The sequence below is a fragment of the Hyperolius riggenbachi genome, chromosome 9 (genome assembly GCF_040937935.1).
Source record: "Hyperolius riggenbachi isolate aHypRig1 chromosome 9, aHypRig1.pri, whole genome shotgun sequence".
NCBI lineage: Eukaryota > Metazoa > Chordata > Amphibia > Anura > Hyperoliidae > Hyperolius > Hyperolius riggenbachi.
In genome coordinates this window covers 70,125,561-70,142,952 of record NC_090654.1, presented here as the reverse complement: position 1 = coordinate 70,142,952, position 17,392 = coordinate 70,125,561, and the positions used below count along the sequence as shown (strand labels likewise).

At 45.4% G+C, this 17,392-nt stretch overlaps 2 protein-coding genes across 6 annotated transcripts in view; one reads left to right on the top strand and one right to left on the bottom strand.

The window, feature by feature from the left end:
* Positions 1 to 11,781, bottom strand: part of C9H3orf18 (chromosome 9 C3orf18 homolog) — a 28,848-nt gene extending 17,067 nt beyond the window's left edge. Inside the window, exons 1-3 of the mRNA XM_068252999.1 lie at positions 11,632 to 11,781; positions 9,177 to 9,424; positions 1,178 to 1,203 (exon numbers count right to left, since the gene is read on the bottom strand). Coding sequence (XP_068109100.1) covers positions 1,178 to 1,203; positions 9,177 to 9,350 — 200 coding nt within the window. The 5' untranslated portion in view covers positions 9,351 to 9,424; positions 11,632 to 11,781. The remainder of the gene's footprint in view (positions 1 to 1,177; positions 1,204 to 9,176; positions 9,425 to 11,631) is intronic.
* The window catches only part of HEMK1 (HemK methyltransferase family member 1), a 114,058-nt gene that overhangs the window by 173 nt on the left and 96,493 nt on the right, over positions 1 to 17,392 (top strand). For 4 of the 5 annotated variants that reach the window (XR_011023942.1, XR_011023941.1, XM_068252997.1 and 1 more), the window contains exon 1: positions 11,879 to 12,084. The exons of the other annotated variant lie outside the window; for it this stretch is intronic. Coding sequence is in view for 2 of the 4 variants with exons in the window: in XM_068252997.1 (XP_068109098.1) it covers positions 12,079 to 12,084 (6 nt within the window). In the remaining 2 variants the exon portion in view is untranslated. Of the gene's footprint in view, positions 1 to 11,878; positions 12,085 to 17,392 lie in introns of those variants that run through there. 5 annotated transcript variants of the gene reach the window in all.

Genomic DNA, 17,392 nt, shown 5'->3' with positions numbered 1-17,392 from the left:
AAAAACGAAAAAAAACTTCAAATGGGAGATCAAATAGCACTACGTTTGTAATAGAATTTTCTTGCACACCCATTGACTTTACGCAAACTCAGGAGGAATGCCGCGGCACTGCATTTGGGATAAAATCAAATCGCACCAGTGGGAAAAGGCAACAATAATTACTATGTTAGAGGAAACCCAAGACGAAATAAGCACCAGCATTTACTGTATACCTATCTGGGGCTCAGGGTTGCCAAGTCATCCCTTTAAATACGGACACACCTAAGTTATGTAGGTTCTATGGCTGCCCACACATAATCAGTGTCTAAACGGCATGTAACTAGCCACAAGACTTGTATAACTCATATGGGTCTATACTTAAAGGGATAAGCTGGCAACACTGCTGGGGTTCCCTCCAGCCCTCTGTAGACCGTGGGCTCTTTCGCCGACATCCCGGGCTGCTCCATTGTCCTGCATGCATGGCAAAGACCACACGCATCCTTGGTTGTGCTCCCGCACCTGGCCAGTAGTAGTTAGTAGAGCGCATGTGCAGTGGACTTCAGGAAAACAGAGCATTCCGGGAGGACAGCAAGGGAGCCCACAGCCTACGGGGTGGGAGTGGGCTGGAGGCAGCCCCAGGTAAGTATAAATGCTGGCGTTTGTTTTGGCTCAGGTACACTTTAATTGCCATGCTCTCGCGATCAATCGCATCTAGTCCAAACATCAGATCGAAAAATGTTCAGTGTAAAATAGAACTTACTGGTTTTTATATTTTAGCCACCTTTTTTTTAATTTCCTCTAAGGAAATTACTATACTTGAGCATGTATCGCAAAGATAAAACAAATTAAATTAAAAAAGTTACAAGTATGGCTGATTGAGCATACTTCTTGCTTGTATGATTTAGATCATTTATATATTTTCTCCCTTATTTGGGTGTCACATTGTCACCCCTGACTGACCTAGTCAGCAACTGAATCCAGGGAGGAAAGAAAACAAGCTTTACTGCAGCTGCAAACGCACTTGGCCCCTTCTGCCCACCATCTATCTTCTATACACTGATCATACTCCCAGATCAACCTGATTGCTATTAGATTTTGCCTTGTTCAAATTTTAGATTTAATCGGCCTTTAAGAAAGAGAAATGAAACAGATGGGATAAAGCATGAGGCAATAGGTGCAAGCAATAGAGAAGGCTTACCTCTTCTGTTTCCGGATGTACAGAACCTGCGGAGGCCATGAGGGAGAGAGATGGGGGGGAGAATAAAAGAGACAGAGAGGAGGAGATAGAAATGAGGGGATGGGCGAGATAGAAAAGTAACAAACGGAGGATGGAGGAAAAAATAGAGATTAAGTAACAGAAAAAAAAAGGAGAGATAGGGAAAGCAAGTGTGTGTGTGTGTGTACGTGCGTGTGTAGAGGGGAGTGATAGGGACAACAAGGGTTGTGTGAAAAAGGGGGGGGGGGGGGAGAAGGGGAGGGAGAGAGAGAGAAACGTGACAAAGAGGGAGGGTGGAAGAGTGATGAAGTGACAGAAAAAGAGATAGGGAAGACAAGGTGTGTGTGAGAGTGGGGGGTGGGGGATTAGGGGCAAGGGGTGTGTGAAGGAGGGGAGGGGGAGACAGAAGGGGAGTGTGGAGAGAGAAAAAAGTGACAAAGAGGGAGGGTGGAGGAAAAGAGAGTGATGAAGTGACAGAAAAATAGAGATAGGGAAGACAAGGCGTGTGCGTGAGTGGGGGGGGGGGGGGAGAGATAGGGACAAGGGGTGTGTGAAGGAGGGAAAAGGGAGAGAGAGGGGGGAGTGTGGAGAGAGAAAAAAGTGGCACAGAGAGAGTGTGGAGGAAAAGAGAGAAGGCGGTAGAGAGAGATAGGAATGACAAGAGGTGTGTGTGCGTGTGTGGTCGCATATACAGAAAAGTGACAAAGAGGGAAGATGGAGGAAAAGAGAGAAGGCGGTAGAGAGAGATAGGAATGACAAGAGGTGTGTGTGCGTGTGTGGTCGCATATACAGAAAAGTGACAAAGAGGGAAGATGGAGGAAAAGAGAGAAGGCGGTAGAGAGAGATAGGAATGACAAGAGGTGTGTGTGCGTGTGTGGTCGCATATACAGAAAAGTGACAAAGAGGGAAGATGGAGGAAAAGAGAGAAGGCGGTAGAGAGAGATAGGAATGACAAGAGGTGTGTGTGCGTGTGTGGTCGCATATACAGAAAAGTGACAAAGAGGGAAGATGGAGAAAAAGAGAGAAGGCGGTAGAGAGAGATAGGAATGACAAGAGGTGTGTGCGTGTGTGGTCGCATATACAGAAAAGTGACAAAGAGGGAAGATGGAGGAAAAGAGAGAAGGCGGTAGAGAGAGATAGGAATGACAAGAGGTGTGTGCGTGTGTGGTCGCATATACAGAAAAGTGACAAAGAGGGAAGATGGAGAAAAAGAGAGAAGGCGGTAGAGAGAGATAGGAATGACAAGAGGTGTGTGTGCGTGTGTGGTCGCATATACAGAAAAGTGACAAAGAGGGAAGATGGAGAAAAAGAGAGAAGGCGGTAGAGAGAGATAGGAATGACAAGAGGTGTGTGTGCGTGTGTGGTCGCATATACAGAAAAGTGACAAAGAGGGAAGATGGAGGAAAAGAGAGAAGGCGGTAGAGAGAGATAGGAATGACAAGAGGTGTGTGTGCGTGTGTGGTCGCATATACAGAAAAGTGACAAAGAGGGAAGATGGAGGAAAAGAGAGAAGGCGGTAGAGAGAGATAGGAATGACAAGAGGTGTGTGTGCGTGTGTGTGTGGTCGCATATACAGAAAAGTGACAAAGAGGGAAGATGGAGAAAAAGAGAGAAGGCGGTAGAGAGAGATAGGAATGACAAGAGGTGTGTGCGTGTGTGGTCGCATATACAGAAAAGTGACAAAGAGGGAAGATGGAGGAAAAGAGAGAAGGCGGTAGAGAGAGATAGGAATGACAAGAGGTGTGTGCGTGTGTGGTCGCATATACAGAAAAGTGACAAAGAGGGAAGATGGAGGAAAAGAGAGAAGGCGGTAGAGAGAGATAGGAATGACAAGAGGTGTGTGTGCGTGTGTGGTCGCATATACAGAAAAGTGACAAAGAGGGAAGATGGAGGAAAAGAGAGAAGGCGGTAGAGAGAGATAGGAATGACAAGAGGTGTGTGTGCGTGTGTGGTCGCATATACAGAAAAGTGACAAAGAGGGAAGATGGAGAAAAAGAGAGAAGGCGGTAGAGAGAGATAGGAATGACAAGAGGTGTGTGCGTGTGTGGTCGCATATACAGAAAAGTGACAAAGAGGGAAGATGGAGGAAAAGAGAGAAGGCGGTAGAGAGAGATAGGAATGACAAGAGGTGTGTGCGTGTGTGGTCGCATATACAGAAAAGTGACAAAGAGGGAAGATGGAGGAAAAGAGAGAAGGCGGTAGAGAGAGATAGGAATGACAAGAGGTGTGTGTGCGTGTGTGGTCGCATATACAGAAAAGTGACAAAGAGGGAAGATGGAGGAAAAGAGAGAAGGCGGTAGAGAGAGATAGGAATGACAAGAGGTGTGTGCGTGTGTGGTCGCATATACAGAAAAGTGACAAAGAGGGAAGATGGAGGAAAAGAGAGAAAGGAAGTGGTAGGAGAGTAGAGATAGGGAAGCCAAGGAGTGTGTGAAGTGGAGAAAATGGTGAATAGAGATGGGAGAGAGGCAGGGAACATGGGGCAGGGTGTACGGGAGAGAGAGAGAGAAATAGAAATACAGGGTGAAACTGAGACAGAAAACTTTGATTACTGTATATTATGAATTAGTGACAGTCTACGCAATCCTGTATGTGTTCTTTCTTGGTATTGTGGTTCATGTATATGACCTAAAAGTTAAATACGGTTCGTATTTCAGTTATGGAGACCTGGAACCACCAGTATTCATGTGATGGTCTTCAGGTACCCTGGGTCATCCTCTGCACAGGCAGCTGACAGAGGAGCACCCAACACCTGACAGCTACTGCTGTGGACCTGATGGGCATTCTCAGGCAGTTCCACTGACTGTGTGGTGGCGTCCTCTGCCTGTACATTTCAGTGGGCTACAGCTGCATGCCAGATGTTACATACAGTGGTTTTCTACTGCACAAGTGCAGAGACCCCAGTACTCCAGAGGAGCTAAACGCACTGTTTTCTTGACCAATGAGAACAGGGCCTATAAGGTGTACAGTTGCAATCCTGTCATGTAAAACTGATAGGACAGGACCAGAAATATACAGATGTATGTATGAACTAAGCCTTAGCGCCACGTGTGTTACCACGAAAACATTGTTGGTATGTACGTTACATGGCATCATGTGCATTAACTTGGTAACCTTGTGGCGCTAAGGGTTAACAGCTGGTGCTCCCCCTGCTCTACTAATGGTAAAATTGTTGTGCGCTCTCTGGGCATGACAACTTTACTGCATCAGGTCCATTGTTTCCAGTACTGAAGGAGGACGGGAAACGATACAAAAATCAGATCTACAAACATGAGCCATTCTATGAGGGACAATATTTACGCTCTCCCTTTCTTCCTGATTTAAAGGAAACCTGAAGTGAGGAATACAGAGGTTGCCATCTTCATTTTCTACTAAACAATGCCAGTTGCCTGACATACATGCTGGTGCTCTGCCTCTAATACAGTCACTGGCCCAGAATGAATGTGTCCCTCCCCCACCCTTTAGATTGGAAGCCTTTAGCAGGGTCTTTATCCCCCCCCCCCCCCCCCCCCCTTTCACCTTCCAGCATGTCCTTCCTGATCTTGCAACCCCAGATATGACACCCTACCCATGGACTAACTCGGACTTGAATTGATGGGTCTCTGTAAAATCACATGAGCAACTTATACCGTTTGCATGTACTGTATACACTTGTGCTATGTTGTATAACCGTTTCCTACCTCTCTGTCTGTCACCCCATTGTTTACATTGTATGTATGCCTATTTATTGTCCAGCGCTGCGTAATATGTTGGCGCTTTATAAATATAATAAATAATAATCAGATGCTGCGACTCTGGTCTGATTACACTGGCTGCTTGCTTGTTGTCGGTGTGTGACTCCAGAACAACTAAAATCAAAAGCTCAGCATGATGGCCGTCGGCCAGGCAACTGGCATTGTTTAAATAGAAGCCATGACCAAGAATTGAACTTCATCCCAATCAGTAGCCGATACCCCCTTTTACATGAGAAATCTATTCCTTTTCACAAACGGATCAGGGGGCTCTGTATGGCTGATATTGTGGTGAAACCCCTCCCACAGGAAACTGTGAGGACCATGGTCCTGGCTGTTTCCTGTCTGTGAACCTTGTTGCATTGAGGGAAACAGCTTTTTACAGCTGTTCCTGAGGGCTCGTTCCCACTATCGCGAATCTGCATGCGTCCAACGCATGCAGATCCGCACATGTAATGCAAGTGGATGGGCCTGTTTCCACTGTAGCGTTGTTGAGGTGCGTTTTTTTCAGCGTGAAAAAAACGCACAAAAGAGCCAACGATTTCGCCTGCGTCGGGAATCCGTGCGAATCGCCGCTAATGTATTTAATAGTAAAAACGCATGCGTTTGTTACATGCGTTTTTACTCGCGATTTCGCGTGCGATTTCGCACCTTTTTCAATTTTATTTAGCCCTGGCAGTGTCATGGTTAATTTCGCATGGCACCCTGCCATGCGAAATCGCATGCGAAATCGCGGGTAAAAACGCATGCGGAAACTCATCCGCATGCGTTTTTACAAGCGTCGGAATGCGGCCGAAATCGCGTCGCAACAGTGGGAACGAGCCCTCACTGCCAAAAAAGCAAGCAGCAGCTACTTCCACTGATATCATCTGCCAGCAGTAAAAATGTCACCATGTGATAAATGTCAGAATGTAAATCGGAGAGGAAAGATTTTACAACAAGGAAACACTGACTAAATCATTTATACATAATTATTGTAAAAATGAAGCACTTTTTTATTACATTATTTTCACTGGATTCCTCTTTAAGGAAATAAAGATGGCAGCCTCCGTATTCCTCTCACTTCAAGTTCCTTTTAACTGTCCACATGTTCAAATTAGGACAAAATTGCTGATTGATCATTTTGACAACATTTTATGGGAGTGCTGCATAGACATGTCCCTCAGAGCGGCATGTACAGATCTATACAGAGGAGAGAAGGCGTGGGACAGCGAATGAATAAGTAGCATCCAGCTACTCCAACCCCCCCCCCCCGCCCCCCAGGACCAGCTCAGAACAGGCAGCTCAGCATATAGGCCCATACACACGGCATACATTTGTCCGTAGTTGTGAAGCAATGACAAACAGACAACAACAGCATATGTATGGCAGCGTCAATTTGAGTTTGCGATAGTTGTACACATGTGACAACAGAAAGAGTGAAGACACGACAAAAGCTGTATGCTACAGACTGCTGCCTGTAGAAGACTTTCGTCCAGGACACCAACAGACTAAGCGACAGTTCGTGAGACAAAAGTCACAAGAGATTCACCAGCTGAATTGCTCAAACATGGCTGTGTCTGCAGACAGTCTTTATCTTTTGCAGTGTACACACGAATAAACCATCGCCCAAACCGTCGATCAACATGTGTCTGTACAGACATTTGTATGCCGTGTGTATGGGCCTTTAGGCCTTGTTCACATTGCATTCCGTTCGCGAGTCTGTCCGCGTTGGGCTGTTTTTGAGGCGTCTTACTTTCTGATTCCCGGTGCTTGGGTGGGTGATTCGTTTTTGTGCTTAGCGGTTTTCTAAGCGTTTTTTCCAAGTGGTTTTGTAATTCACTCCCTGACGCAAGTCAGGAAGTGAACTCTTTGACCCAGAAAATAATAAATACAATGTATTTATTCTTAAAAACACGAACGCAATTGCTGGACAAAGCGATTTTGTGAGAGTTTTGCGTTTCTCCTATACTTTCGTTTGAGGCAGAATCGCCTCAAAAATGGTCCACTCATCGCTTTACTGAACGGACATCGCGCTGATATGAACGTTCTCACAGACATTCATTGCACAAGTGTTTGATGGGAGATTTTAAAAATCGCCCGTGTGTAAAAAAAAAAAAAAAAAAACTGAAACCGCCTACATTGTAAACAAGCCCTTAAGCATATCTACACTTCAATCACTCCTAAACTGTCACCCAAAACATTCACTAATGATTGGATGACAGAAATTTAAAGTGTAAACTTAACTTAAAGGGAACCTAAACTGGGATGAATATGAATGTTTTCTTTTAAACAATACCAGTTGCCTAAGGCCGCGTTCACATTACAAACACGGACGGGCACGCGGAACGCAACCCGTACGAACGCACGCCATCCGCGTTTGTATGCGTTGCGTGGCTGATCCCACCACTGAAAAGTGAATGGGACAGCCACGCGTTTTGACAAAAAATGCGTGCATGCGTTCCCGGACCGCACAGGTCCGGAACGCATGCAGTGTGAATATCAGACAGTGCACTCTATGCACTGTCTGATGTGGTGCGTGTCGGCCACCTGCACGCGTTTCCAAAACGCGGCTGGAAACGCGTGCAGTGTGAACGGGGCGTGACTCTCCTGCTGATCAGTTTGCTGCAGTAGTATCTGGCTCCCACACCTGAAACATGCCTGCAGCTAATCCAGTCTGATTCAGTCAGAGCACCTGATCTGCATGCATGTTGAAGGGCTGTGGCTAAAGGTATTAGAGACACAGTATCAGCAGGAGAGTCAGGCAACTGGTATTATTTTAAAAGGAAAAATCCATATCCTTCTCAGTTTAGTTTCCCTTTAAAAGGGAAGGTTCAGGGAAACCTGTAAAAAAATAAAAATCCCTATCCACTTACCTGGGGCTTCCTCCAGCCCGTGGCAGGCAGGAGGTGCCCTCGACGCCGCTCCAGAGGCTTCCGGTCGTCTTCGGTGGCCGACCTGACCTGGCCAGGCCGGCTGCCAGGTCGGGCTCTTCTGCGCTCCAAGGACGGGCTCTTCTGCGTCCCACGCGGGCGCGCTGACGTCATCGGACGTCCTCCGGGCTGTACTGCGCATGCGCAGAACTACTGCGCCTGCGCAGTACAGCCCGGAGGACGTCCAATGACGTCAGCGCGCCCGCGTGGGACGCAGAAAAGCCCGTCCTTGGAGCGCAGAAGAGCCCGACCTGGCAGCCGGCCTGGCCAGGTCAGGTCGGCCACCGAAGACGACCGGAAGCCTCTGGAGCGGCGTCGAGGGCACCTCCTGCCTGCCACGGGCTGGAGGAAGCCCCAGGTAAGTGGATAGGGATTTTTATTTTTTTACAGGTTTCCCTGAACCTTTCCTTTAAGACTAGGCATGACCTTCATTTCATTGATCCAACAAAACTCAATCCATCAACGCATTAGAAATAAATGACCGCAGCGAGGCATGAATCAAATGATACAAAAGGAAAAGACGACACAGAGAGCCCAATATAGTGTAGTATGTACTGGATAGGGGTGGACAATGAAAGTAAGTAAAATAATACTCACAAACCAAGGTTACCCCTTTAGGCAACCACTGTAAATGCAGGTGGGGAGATTTAAGACCTGTCCCCACTCAGGATTAAGAAGTCGCTCTTTGTAGATCGGAAAGATAAGGGTATATCACCCCTCCACTAGGGGTGGACACAGGTATCGTAGAAGGTGAACAGAGGCGCCAACAGAAAAAATTTATGCTTAAAACTTTAAAATTGCTGTGGAGGCAGTGGTGGGCTTACCTCCCCAAAGCAGACATGAAACTGTCAGGTTTTCCCTAAAAACATTTTTCAAAACACAAAAAAAAAAAAAAAAAAACCAACCATCCGTTTTAAAAAAAGAAATGTAACAGCCAGCTGTCATAAACATAGCTGTCAGACAGAGACACTGGGTGTGTTTATGACAACTGGCTGTTAAATACTCCATGGTTTACTGCCTGAAGAAGCAAGAATATACCTGTGAAACGCGTTGCAACACCGTTTTTTGGAGTATGTTAATAAATCTATGTTTTTTTTGAAAACTGACAGTTTCATGTGTGCTCTGGGGAAGTGAGTCCACCACTGCCTCCACAGCAATTTTAAAGTTTTTAGCATACTGAATCCTGTTGGCGCCTCTGTTCACCTTCTTCGATGAATCATATGATAGTTTGCATTACTGGGATGAACATTCATGTCCCAAGATGGCTGCTTTTGCTGCGCACTGTTGATACATACATGTGTTATTAGACAAGCCAGTGTAATAACTGTCAGTACACACCATAGCCACAGCCAGTCCAATCACAGTGACAATGCCAAGAGAGAGCAACCAGGTGCCTACGGTGGGAGTCGTCCCATTCTCTGTCCCTGCAGTGCCATTAAAAGGGGTGGTGCTAAGATTTGGTTCAGTAGTTGCCCCAACATATACAGGGGGCGTCACAGTGTGGTTGTTCATGGTAGCGCCGTCACCAACTGCTTCTGCGCCAAATCAAACATTCTGCAGATATCTGCTACTTCCAGTTAGTTGTCCTATAAGGAAACAGACAATGCAGATGTTATGTCATCCCATCAGAGCTATACATACAAATTCATATGTAAACAGTAAGGGCCTGTTTCCACTTGTGTGATTTGCGCAGTGTTTCCCCGCAGGCAAATAGCGCAGGGAAACTCTGCCATAGGGATCAATAGTGCCGCTGGCCGAATCGCTTGTGCTATCGATTCGGCCGGCATTTTCATCCAAAATGGTGCGGGAGGCGGTGAATCCCATACCGCGCATGGCACGGCTGATGGGATTCGTCTGCGTCCCACCAGACCCGGTAGTGCCGCCGCGTGTCTTGCAAACGCGTGCAGCTCAAATGGAAATGGGCCCTAAGGCCATGTTCACACCGACTGTTGCGTTCCCTGTGACAGCAGAAACGCAAAACGCAACGCCACAGACCGGGAGTGCGATGCCCCACATTACCCATACATTGTAGTTAAGGTGAGCCAGCATGAGAGTCCATAGGGAAGAGTTCTCCAATCACAACTTGAAGCATTCTAATTGGCCAAATAATCTATCTAAAACCTAGCCCACCCAATCACATAAGCAGAATCTCCCTATGGACTTTCTCGCTGGCTCACCTTAACCATACTAGTGCCGCACTCTCTCCTTGCAGATCCAGAGTGCCAGGTTCACTCTGCAGCCAGGACACTATCTGCATAGAGTTTGTATCTTCTGCCTCAGTTTGTGTGTGTTTCTTCTGAGCACTCTGGTTTCTTCCCACAACCCAAAAGCATACTGGCAGGTTAATTGTCTGCAAACCAAATTGGACCTAGACTATGGTAGGGATATCATGGAGCAGTGCTTTTCAGCGCTGCTAGATTTGGGCGCAGCCGGCACCTCCATAGACTACAATAGGAATCATTCCTATTGCAGCGCTCAGTGAGTAACGTCGGCTCCGTCTTCTGACTTGCTTAAAAACATAATAATTCGGCCTCCAGCAATCGCTGGAAGACGAATTAGTTCATTCCCCCACTATCCATGTCGGCCTGGAGGGGGAATAGTAATTAAATCGGCCAGGACTTGTGCAGAAGCAGGATCAGCTATATACCGCTGTATCCTGCGCCCAAGTCTACCGGCGCCGATTTCAAATGTACTCGGGATATCAGACCGTGACTATGGCAGGGCCATAAGACTGTGAGCTCCAGTTACTGAAGTGGACTATTACGAATGATAAAACCATGATTGTACAATCTTACCATTTCTATGTATTATTAGGGACTCCATCAAGTATTCACAGTCAGTTTACCCTTCTATTACATAGATTTGTTATGGCTGTAGAATGATGATTGTAGCATTTTTGGGCACCTTAAATCTATGAACTGCCAGTGCCATATAAATTCTTAATAATACCATATTGAATTATATTAACAATACTATAATCCAGGGGTGTCAAACCCAAATACAAAGTGGGACGAAATTGAACACTGGGACCTATTTGCGGGCCAATCTCAATGTCTACTGGTGTCTAATGGTTCCCCTCTAACCCCTTTGCAATTCCTCAGGTGTATAGTAGTCCTCCTCCCTAGCCTATACAGTTCCCTGATGCCTAGGGGCCCCCACCCGCCCCTATACAGTTCCCTAGTGTTTAGTGCTTGCCCCCTACCTCCCCCAAATGGCTTCTCTGGTATTCTAGGGCTTTACATCCAATATAGCTTCCCTGGTGGTCTAGAAAGGGTGAAACATAATGTGGGGAAACCACTTAGGGGCTAGATTTGATGGCTGAGGGCCAAATTTGGCCCACGGGCTGGAGTTTGACAAGTATGCTATCACCCAACTGATATCAATACAATTAAAAAAAATATATTAAAAATATTACAAAAAGGAATAAAAAAGTAACAAGGAGAGGAATAAGACTATTATTATTATTAATTTATAAAGCACCAACATATTATGTGCTGTACAATGTAAGAAACAAACATGGGGTACATAATAATACAGACAGCAGTGTACACCAATATATAAAATATAGAATTGGTATGAAATACAAAATTGGTAATTACATGAACGGTATAATTAATTGCATGCACAGTAATAGGAATTATTATTACATTACAAATAATACTACAACCCATTCCTAACAGTAGCAATACACACACTACATTGCATATAGGACCCCAAAACATATCTTTGCCTGCATAACTACAGCAGTTGTACAGGACATGCTGGTAGTTGTGGTTCTCCAGGCTGGCCTCACCTGCCCCTGGGGCCATCAGTCTCTGGGTGCTCCCCCTGTGGGATAGCTGCGCCCAGGAATCGTATTTGGGGGCCCTGTGGGCTCCTCCTGTGGCTGGATGCTCAGCCCCGCCCACCGTCAACCATTCTATCTTATGAATGGTTAGTGTCTTTGTCAGTCACCAGGCAGAGAGGCGGGACCGTGCTAGCTGGTGAGTCATCTTCAGTGTGCGCATGCGTTCCTCATTGCGTCCAAACGCTGAGGGAAGCTTGGCGCTGGGTATCCTGGGAGGGCAATGGTCTCCAGGAAAATGGCGCCTGTGCTTGAGACGGAAGTTCATTATGTTGTCTGGCATAGATCCACATTGCCTTGTGCTGCATGTGACATGATGTATGCTGAAGAATTCAAGTTGTGTCTGCTGAACAAGTGAGCTGCAGTGGCATTTTGGAAGCGATACGCCAGGACTTGATGGGGGTATGACCTGAAGTAATGTGTTTCTAGTTTGTATAACCCGACTAATGCCAAATTCGGCACCAATATTAAAGTTGCAAGAAGCAAACTGAGGCTATTGAAAGGACAATTGAACTGATATGGAGGCTGCCATAGTTATTTCATATTAAGCAGTACCAGTTGCCCTGCTGTCCTGATCTCTTTGGCTGCAGTAGTGTCTGAATAACACCAACAACAACCATGCAGCTAAACTTGTCAGATCTGACAATAATGTCAGAAACACCTGATCTGCTGCGGTGTACATTTGAAATCGGCGCCGGTAGACTTGGGCGCAGGATACAGCCGGTATATGGCTGATCCTGCTTCTGCACAAGTCCGTGCCGTATTAATTGCTATTCCCCCTTCCAGGCCGCCATGGATAGTGGGGGAATGAAATAATTCGGCTTCCAGCGATTGCTGGAGGCTGAATTATTGTGTTTTTTAAGCAACTTCAGCTCCGTCTTCTGACGGAGCCGACGTTACTCACTGAGCGCTGCTTAAGACTGATTCCCACTACAGTCTATAGCGGCGCTGGCTGCGCCCAAATCTAGCAGCGCTGAAAAGCACTGCTGCGTGCTTATTCAGTGTCTGTGGCTAAACATATTAGATGTAGTGGATCAGCATGATGCCAGGCAAGTGGCAGCCTATTAAGTGTCCCAGAGTTAGAAAAAGGTCAGTAGTTCATACAGTGCTGCCCATAATTATTCATGTTCTTGGCAAATTTTGACTTAAAGGGACTCAGAGCTACTCCAAAAAATGTACCAGAGCTCTTGAAAATAGAAAGATTTATACATACCTGGGGCTTCCTCCAGCCCCATATGCTCCGATCGCTCCCACGCCTCTGTCCTCAGTCTTCTGCAGTGCCGGTACCGGGTCCATGCACTTCCGTCAGTCGGCTCCAGTCTATGCAGGAGAAGTGCGCTCTTTGCGTATCTCTAGTAGCTGCTGGAGAGCTGCATAGAGGGCGCACTTCTCTTATGTCAGACTGGAGCCGACTGACGGAAGTGCATGGACCCGGTACCGGCACTGCAGAAGACAGAGGCGTGGGAGCGTATGGGGCTGGAGGAAGCCCCAGGTATGTATAAATCTTTCTATTTTCAAGAGCTCTGGTATACTTTATGGTGCCCATACATGGTACAATTTTTTTCTTTATTTTTCTATTATTAGATAGATTATTCTGTTAGATCGAATATAAAGATTTTTACAAGTCTGATCGGATTTTTGTTGAAAAAAACAGGATAATCAATTCTTTTTTTTTTAATAAAAAAAAAAAAAAAAGATTCTTTTAAACTTTAATTCGATTTGTCTGTTTTGGCCGAATAAACTGGAAGATTTAATGTTTTTCTTGTACCATGTGTGGGCACCTTTAAAGTTACTTTTATTCAACCAGTAAGTAATTTTGTGACTGGAAATGATATAGGTGTCTCCAAAAAGGTAATAATGTACAAGAGGCATTAAACATTTTGCAGCTTTTATTTACATTTGAACAAAAAGTGTTCAGTCCAGAATTATTCATACCCTTCTCAATAATCAATAGAAAAGCCTTTATTGGCTATTACAGCAATCAAGCGCTTTTTATAATTGCAGACCACCTTTTTGCATGTCTCCATGGGTATTTTTGCCCATTCATTTTTAGCAATGAGCTCCAAATCTTTCAGGTTGGAGGATCATCTTGCCATCACCCTGCGCTTGAAAGAGACTAAAGCGAACAAAAATTGCTGTTTTTACTTGCTAGTTCGTTTCAGTCCTCTCATTAGAACTACACCGCCGCATCCTCGCCGCAAAACAAGCGCTTTAGACACCCCAAATCCCCAGTGGGCAATTCGGCTGGTGCTTCCTGGAAGGGGCAGAGCTTTCAGCTGCAGCTCTGCCTCTCCTGATGTCAACCAGTGCGGAACATCTTGTATTTTCTTAATAAAACATTGCATTGTAGCCACTGCAACTTGAAAACATTTAGAAATGGCCTTGTAGCCCATTCCTGACTTGTGAGCAGCCATTATACGCAGCCGCGGGTCCTCACTGAGCTCCTTTTGTCTAAGGGCTCGTTTCCACTGTTGCGACGCAATTTCGCCGGCATTCCGACGCTTGTAAAAACGCATGCGGATGCGTTTCAACATGCGTTTTTACCCGTGATTTCGCTTGCGATTTCGAAATTAACCATGACACTGCCAGGGCAAAATAACATTGAAAAAGGTGCGAAATCGCACGCGAATCGCGGGTAAAAACACATGTAAAAAACGCATGCGTTTTTACTATTAAATACATTTAGCGGCGATTCGCACGGATTCCCGACGCAGGCGAATTCGGTGGGTCCCGTCGTGCAGATTTGGCCCGCCGCCAAATCGCTCCCGCACGCCGCACATGTGGAAACAGCCCCGGCCACTTCAGTGTACCAAGCGAATCCGCATCTCGTCGCCGCATGCGGATTCGCTATAGTGGAAACGAGCCCTTAGCCATGTCTGTCCACAAACCAACTCCAGAGAGCTGCTGTTTTTCACCTGCTGTTTTCAGCTGCTGTTCCCAATTAATAAGGGTAATAATTAGGATGCTTGGACTATTTGGAATGGTATAGAACTTTGTATTTTCCCACAGACTGTGACAGTTTGTGAAGGGTATGAATAATTTTGGACTGGACTCTTTTTGCTCAAATGTAAATAAAAGCTGAGAAATGTTTTTTCCCACAATAATGCCTCGTGTACATCATCTTATTATTTTTTGAGAGACACCTATGTAATTTCCCGCCACAAAATTACTTGTTGGTTGAATAAAAGTAACGTTAAGTCAAAATTTGCCAGGGGTATGAATAATTATGGGCAGCACTGTATATTTTATCTCTCCCTGCCATCAGAAGTTGTATTCTGCCAGGAAAACTTTTATGGCTGTACTTTGCTTATCATTAATGTTTACCATATTCCCACAAGGTACCGAAAAGACAGAAGTTTCCAATTCCATGCCTAGAAATCAACTCTTTCAGGAGTGGCAGGAAAAAAGGGCGCAGGCGGCTAGTGGATGAAAAGGGCGCCGCATAGACTCTAATGCAATTAGCGTTAATACGGCGGAAAAAATAAAAGCAGAAAAAAGGGCGCCCGATAAATATCGTTAACAACATTAGAACATTAATGTTTTTAAAGTATGTCATCGTTTTAGAAGCTTGCAACGTTATAGTTTTTGTCAGATTATTTTGTTTGTGCAAATTTTACATTATCAAATATATTATTGTTTCTATGTGTAAAAGGGTCTTTCTGCAGGGGGAGTGGTTAGTTTTAGGCACCACCAGGGGAGGGTTCTGTGTGAGAGTAGGGTTGGGTTAAAGAGAACCCGAGGTGGGTTTGAAGAATATTATCGCAATACAGAGGCTGGATCTGCCTATACAGCCCAGCCTCTGTTGCTATCCCAAACCCCCCTAAGGTCCCCCTGCACTCTGCAATCCCTCATAAATCACAGCCACGCTGCTGACAAACAGCTTGTCAGAGCTGGCTGTGTTTATCTCTATAGTGTCAGTCTGCTGCTCTCCCCGCCTCCTGCAGAACTCCAGTCCCCGCCTGCATCCCTTCCCTCCCTGCTGATTGGAAGGAAGGGACGGGGGCAGGGACCGGAGCTCTGCAGGAGGCGGGGAGCAGCTGAGACTGACACTACAGATGTAAACACAGCCTCACAGCATGGCTGTGATTTATGAGGGATTGCAGAGTGCAGGGGGACCTTAGTGGGGTTTGGGATAGCAACAGAGGCTGGGCTGTATAGGCAGATCCAGCCTCTGTATGCAGATAACATTCTTTAAACACACCTCGGGTTCTCTTTAAGCTATATTGTTGAATTACTTAACGATTTTTAACATTAATATATTTTCGTTATCAATTCCCATCTGTTTTAAAACAGTATTTATCGTTCAAAATTTTGTTGGTAACGATGTTTAACGTTATTGAGATTTCGTTATCCAGCCAGGCCCTTTTTTCCTTGCGTCCTTTTTTTATGAACATCTTTCAGGCAGCAAAATAAAACAAGTAAAACAGCCTGGTGATTGTTTTGTACTGTACATACACGTTTACCTCATCTCACATGTCGCCTCAGGTACACTTTAAGTAGATCCTCTTATTAATTGGCAGCCAATGAAGAACTTTACAGAGAGAAGCAGCAGCTGAGGTTTGAGAAGAGGTGAATGAGTTGCGTGGCTGAGTTCTAAAACCCCTCTGCAACAGTTTGCCAAAATTTGATGAATGTCAGTAAGACGCTCTGATCTTCAACATCACTTCCTTGTGTATATATACTGAAGCATTTATTTGCTTTTTGCATAGATATCTAATTTCAGGAGTCTTGCTTAATGAGGAATGCCAGTGAAAATAATGTAATGAACAAAAGTGCTTAATTTTTACAATAATTTTGTATAAATGATTTAGTCAGTGTTTGCCCATTGTAAAATCTTTCCTCTCCCTCATTTACATTCCAACATTTATCACATGGTTGACATTTTTACTGCTGGAAGGTGATGTCAGTGGAAGTAGCTGCTAAAATCTATTAACCCTTCGCACTCTCGCATGCAAATGTTCAAACAAATGCATTCACAGATTCACTCATCCAGGCACCACTGTTATCCCTACAGCTAAGTTAAAAGCCCGGGGTTTTAGTTCACAGAAGAATGCATTCTTATGCTTAGTCACCTATACTGCGCAGAAGTACCCAAGTAAACATAGGTGTCCTAACTCTGGCCCTGTAACATGCATAGTGCAGACATGCAAACATTCATTGCATCAAACCTATCTAGGGATCTGTGCTCCTAATCCCTAGATAGGTTTGATGCAATGAATGTTTGCATGTCTGCACTATGCATGTTACAGGGCCAGAGTTAGGACACCTATGTTTACCTGGGTGCTTCTGCGCAGTATAGGTGACTAAGCATAAGAATGCATTCTTCTGTGAACTAAAACCCCGGCTTTTAACTTAGCTGTAGGTATAACAGTGGTGCCTGGATGAGTGAATCTGTGAATGCATGTTTTTGAACATTTGCATGCGAGAGTGCGAAGGGTTAATAGATTTTTGGAAGTAGCTGCTGCTTGCTTTTTTGGCAGTTGGAAACAGCTGTTATTTCCCACAATGCAACAAGGCTCCCACAGTGTGATGTCAGTACCATGGTCCTGACATCACACTGTGGGAGGGGTTTCACCACAATATCAGCCATACAGAGCCCCCTGATGATCCGTTTGAGAAAAGTAAAAGATTTCTCATGGGAAAGGGGGTATCAGCTACTGATTGGGATGAAGTTCAATTCTTGGTCACGGTTTCTCTTTAAAGAGAATCT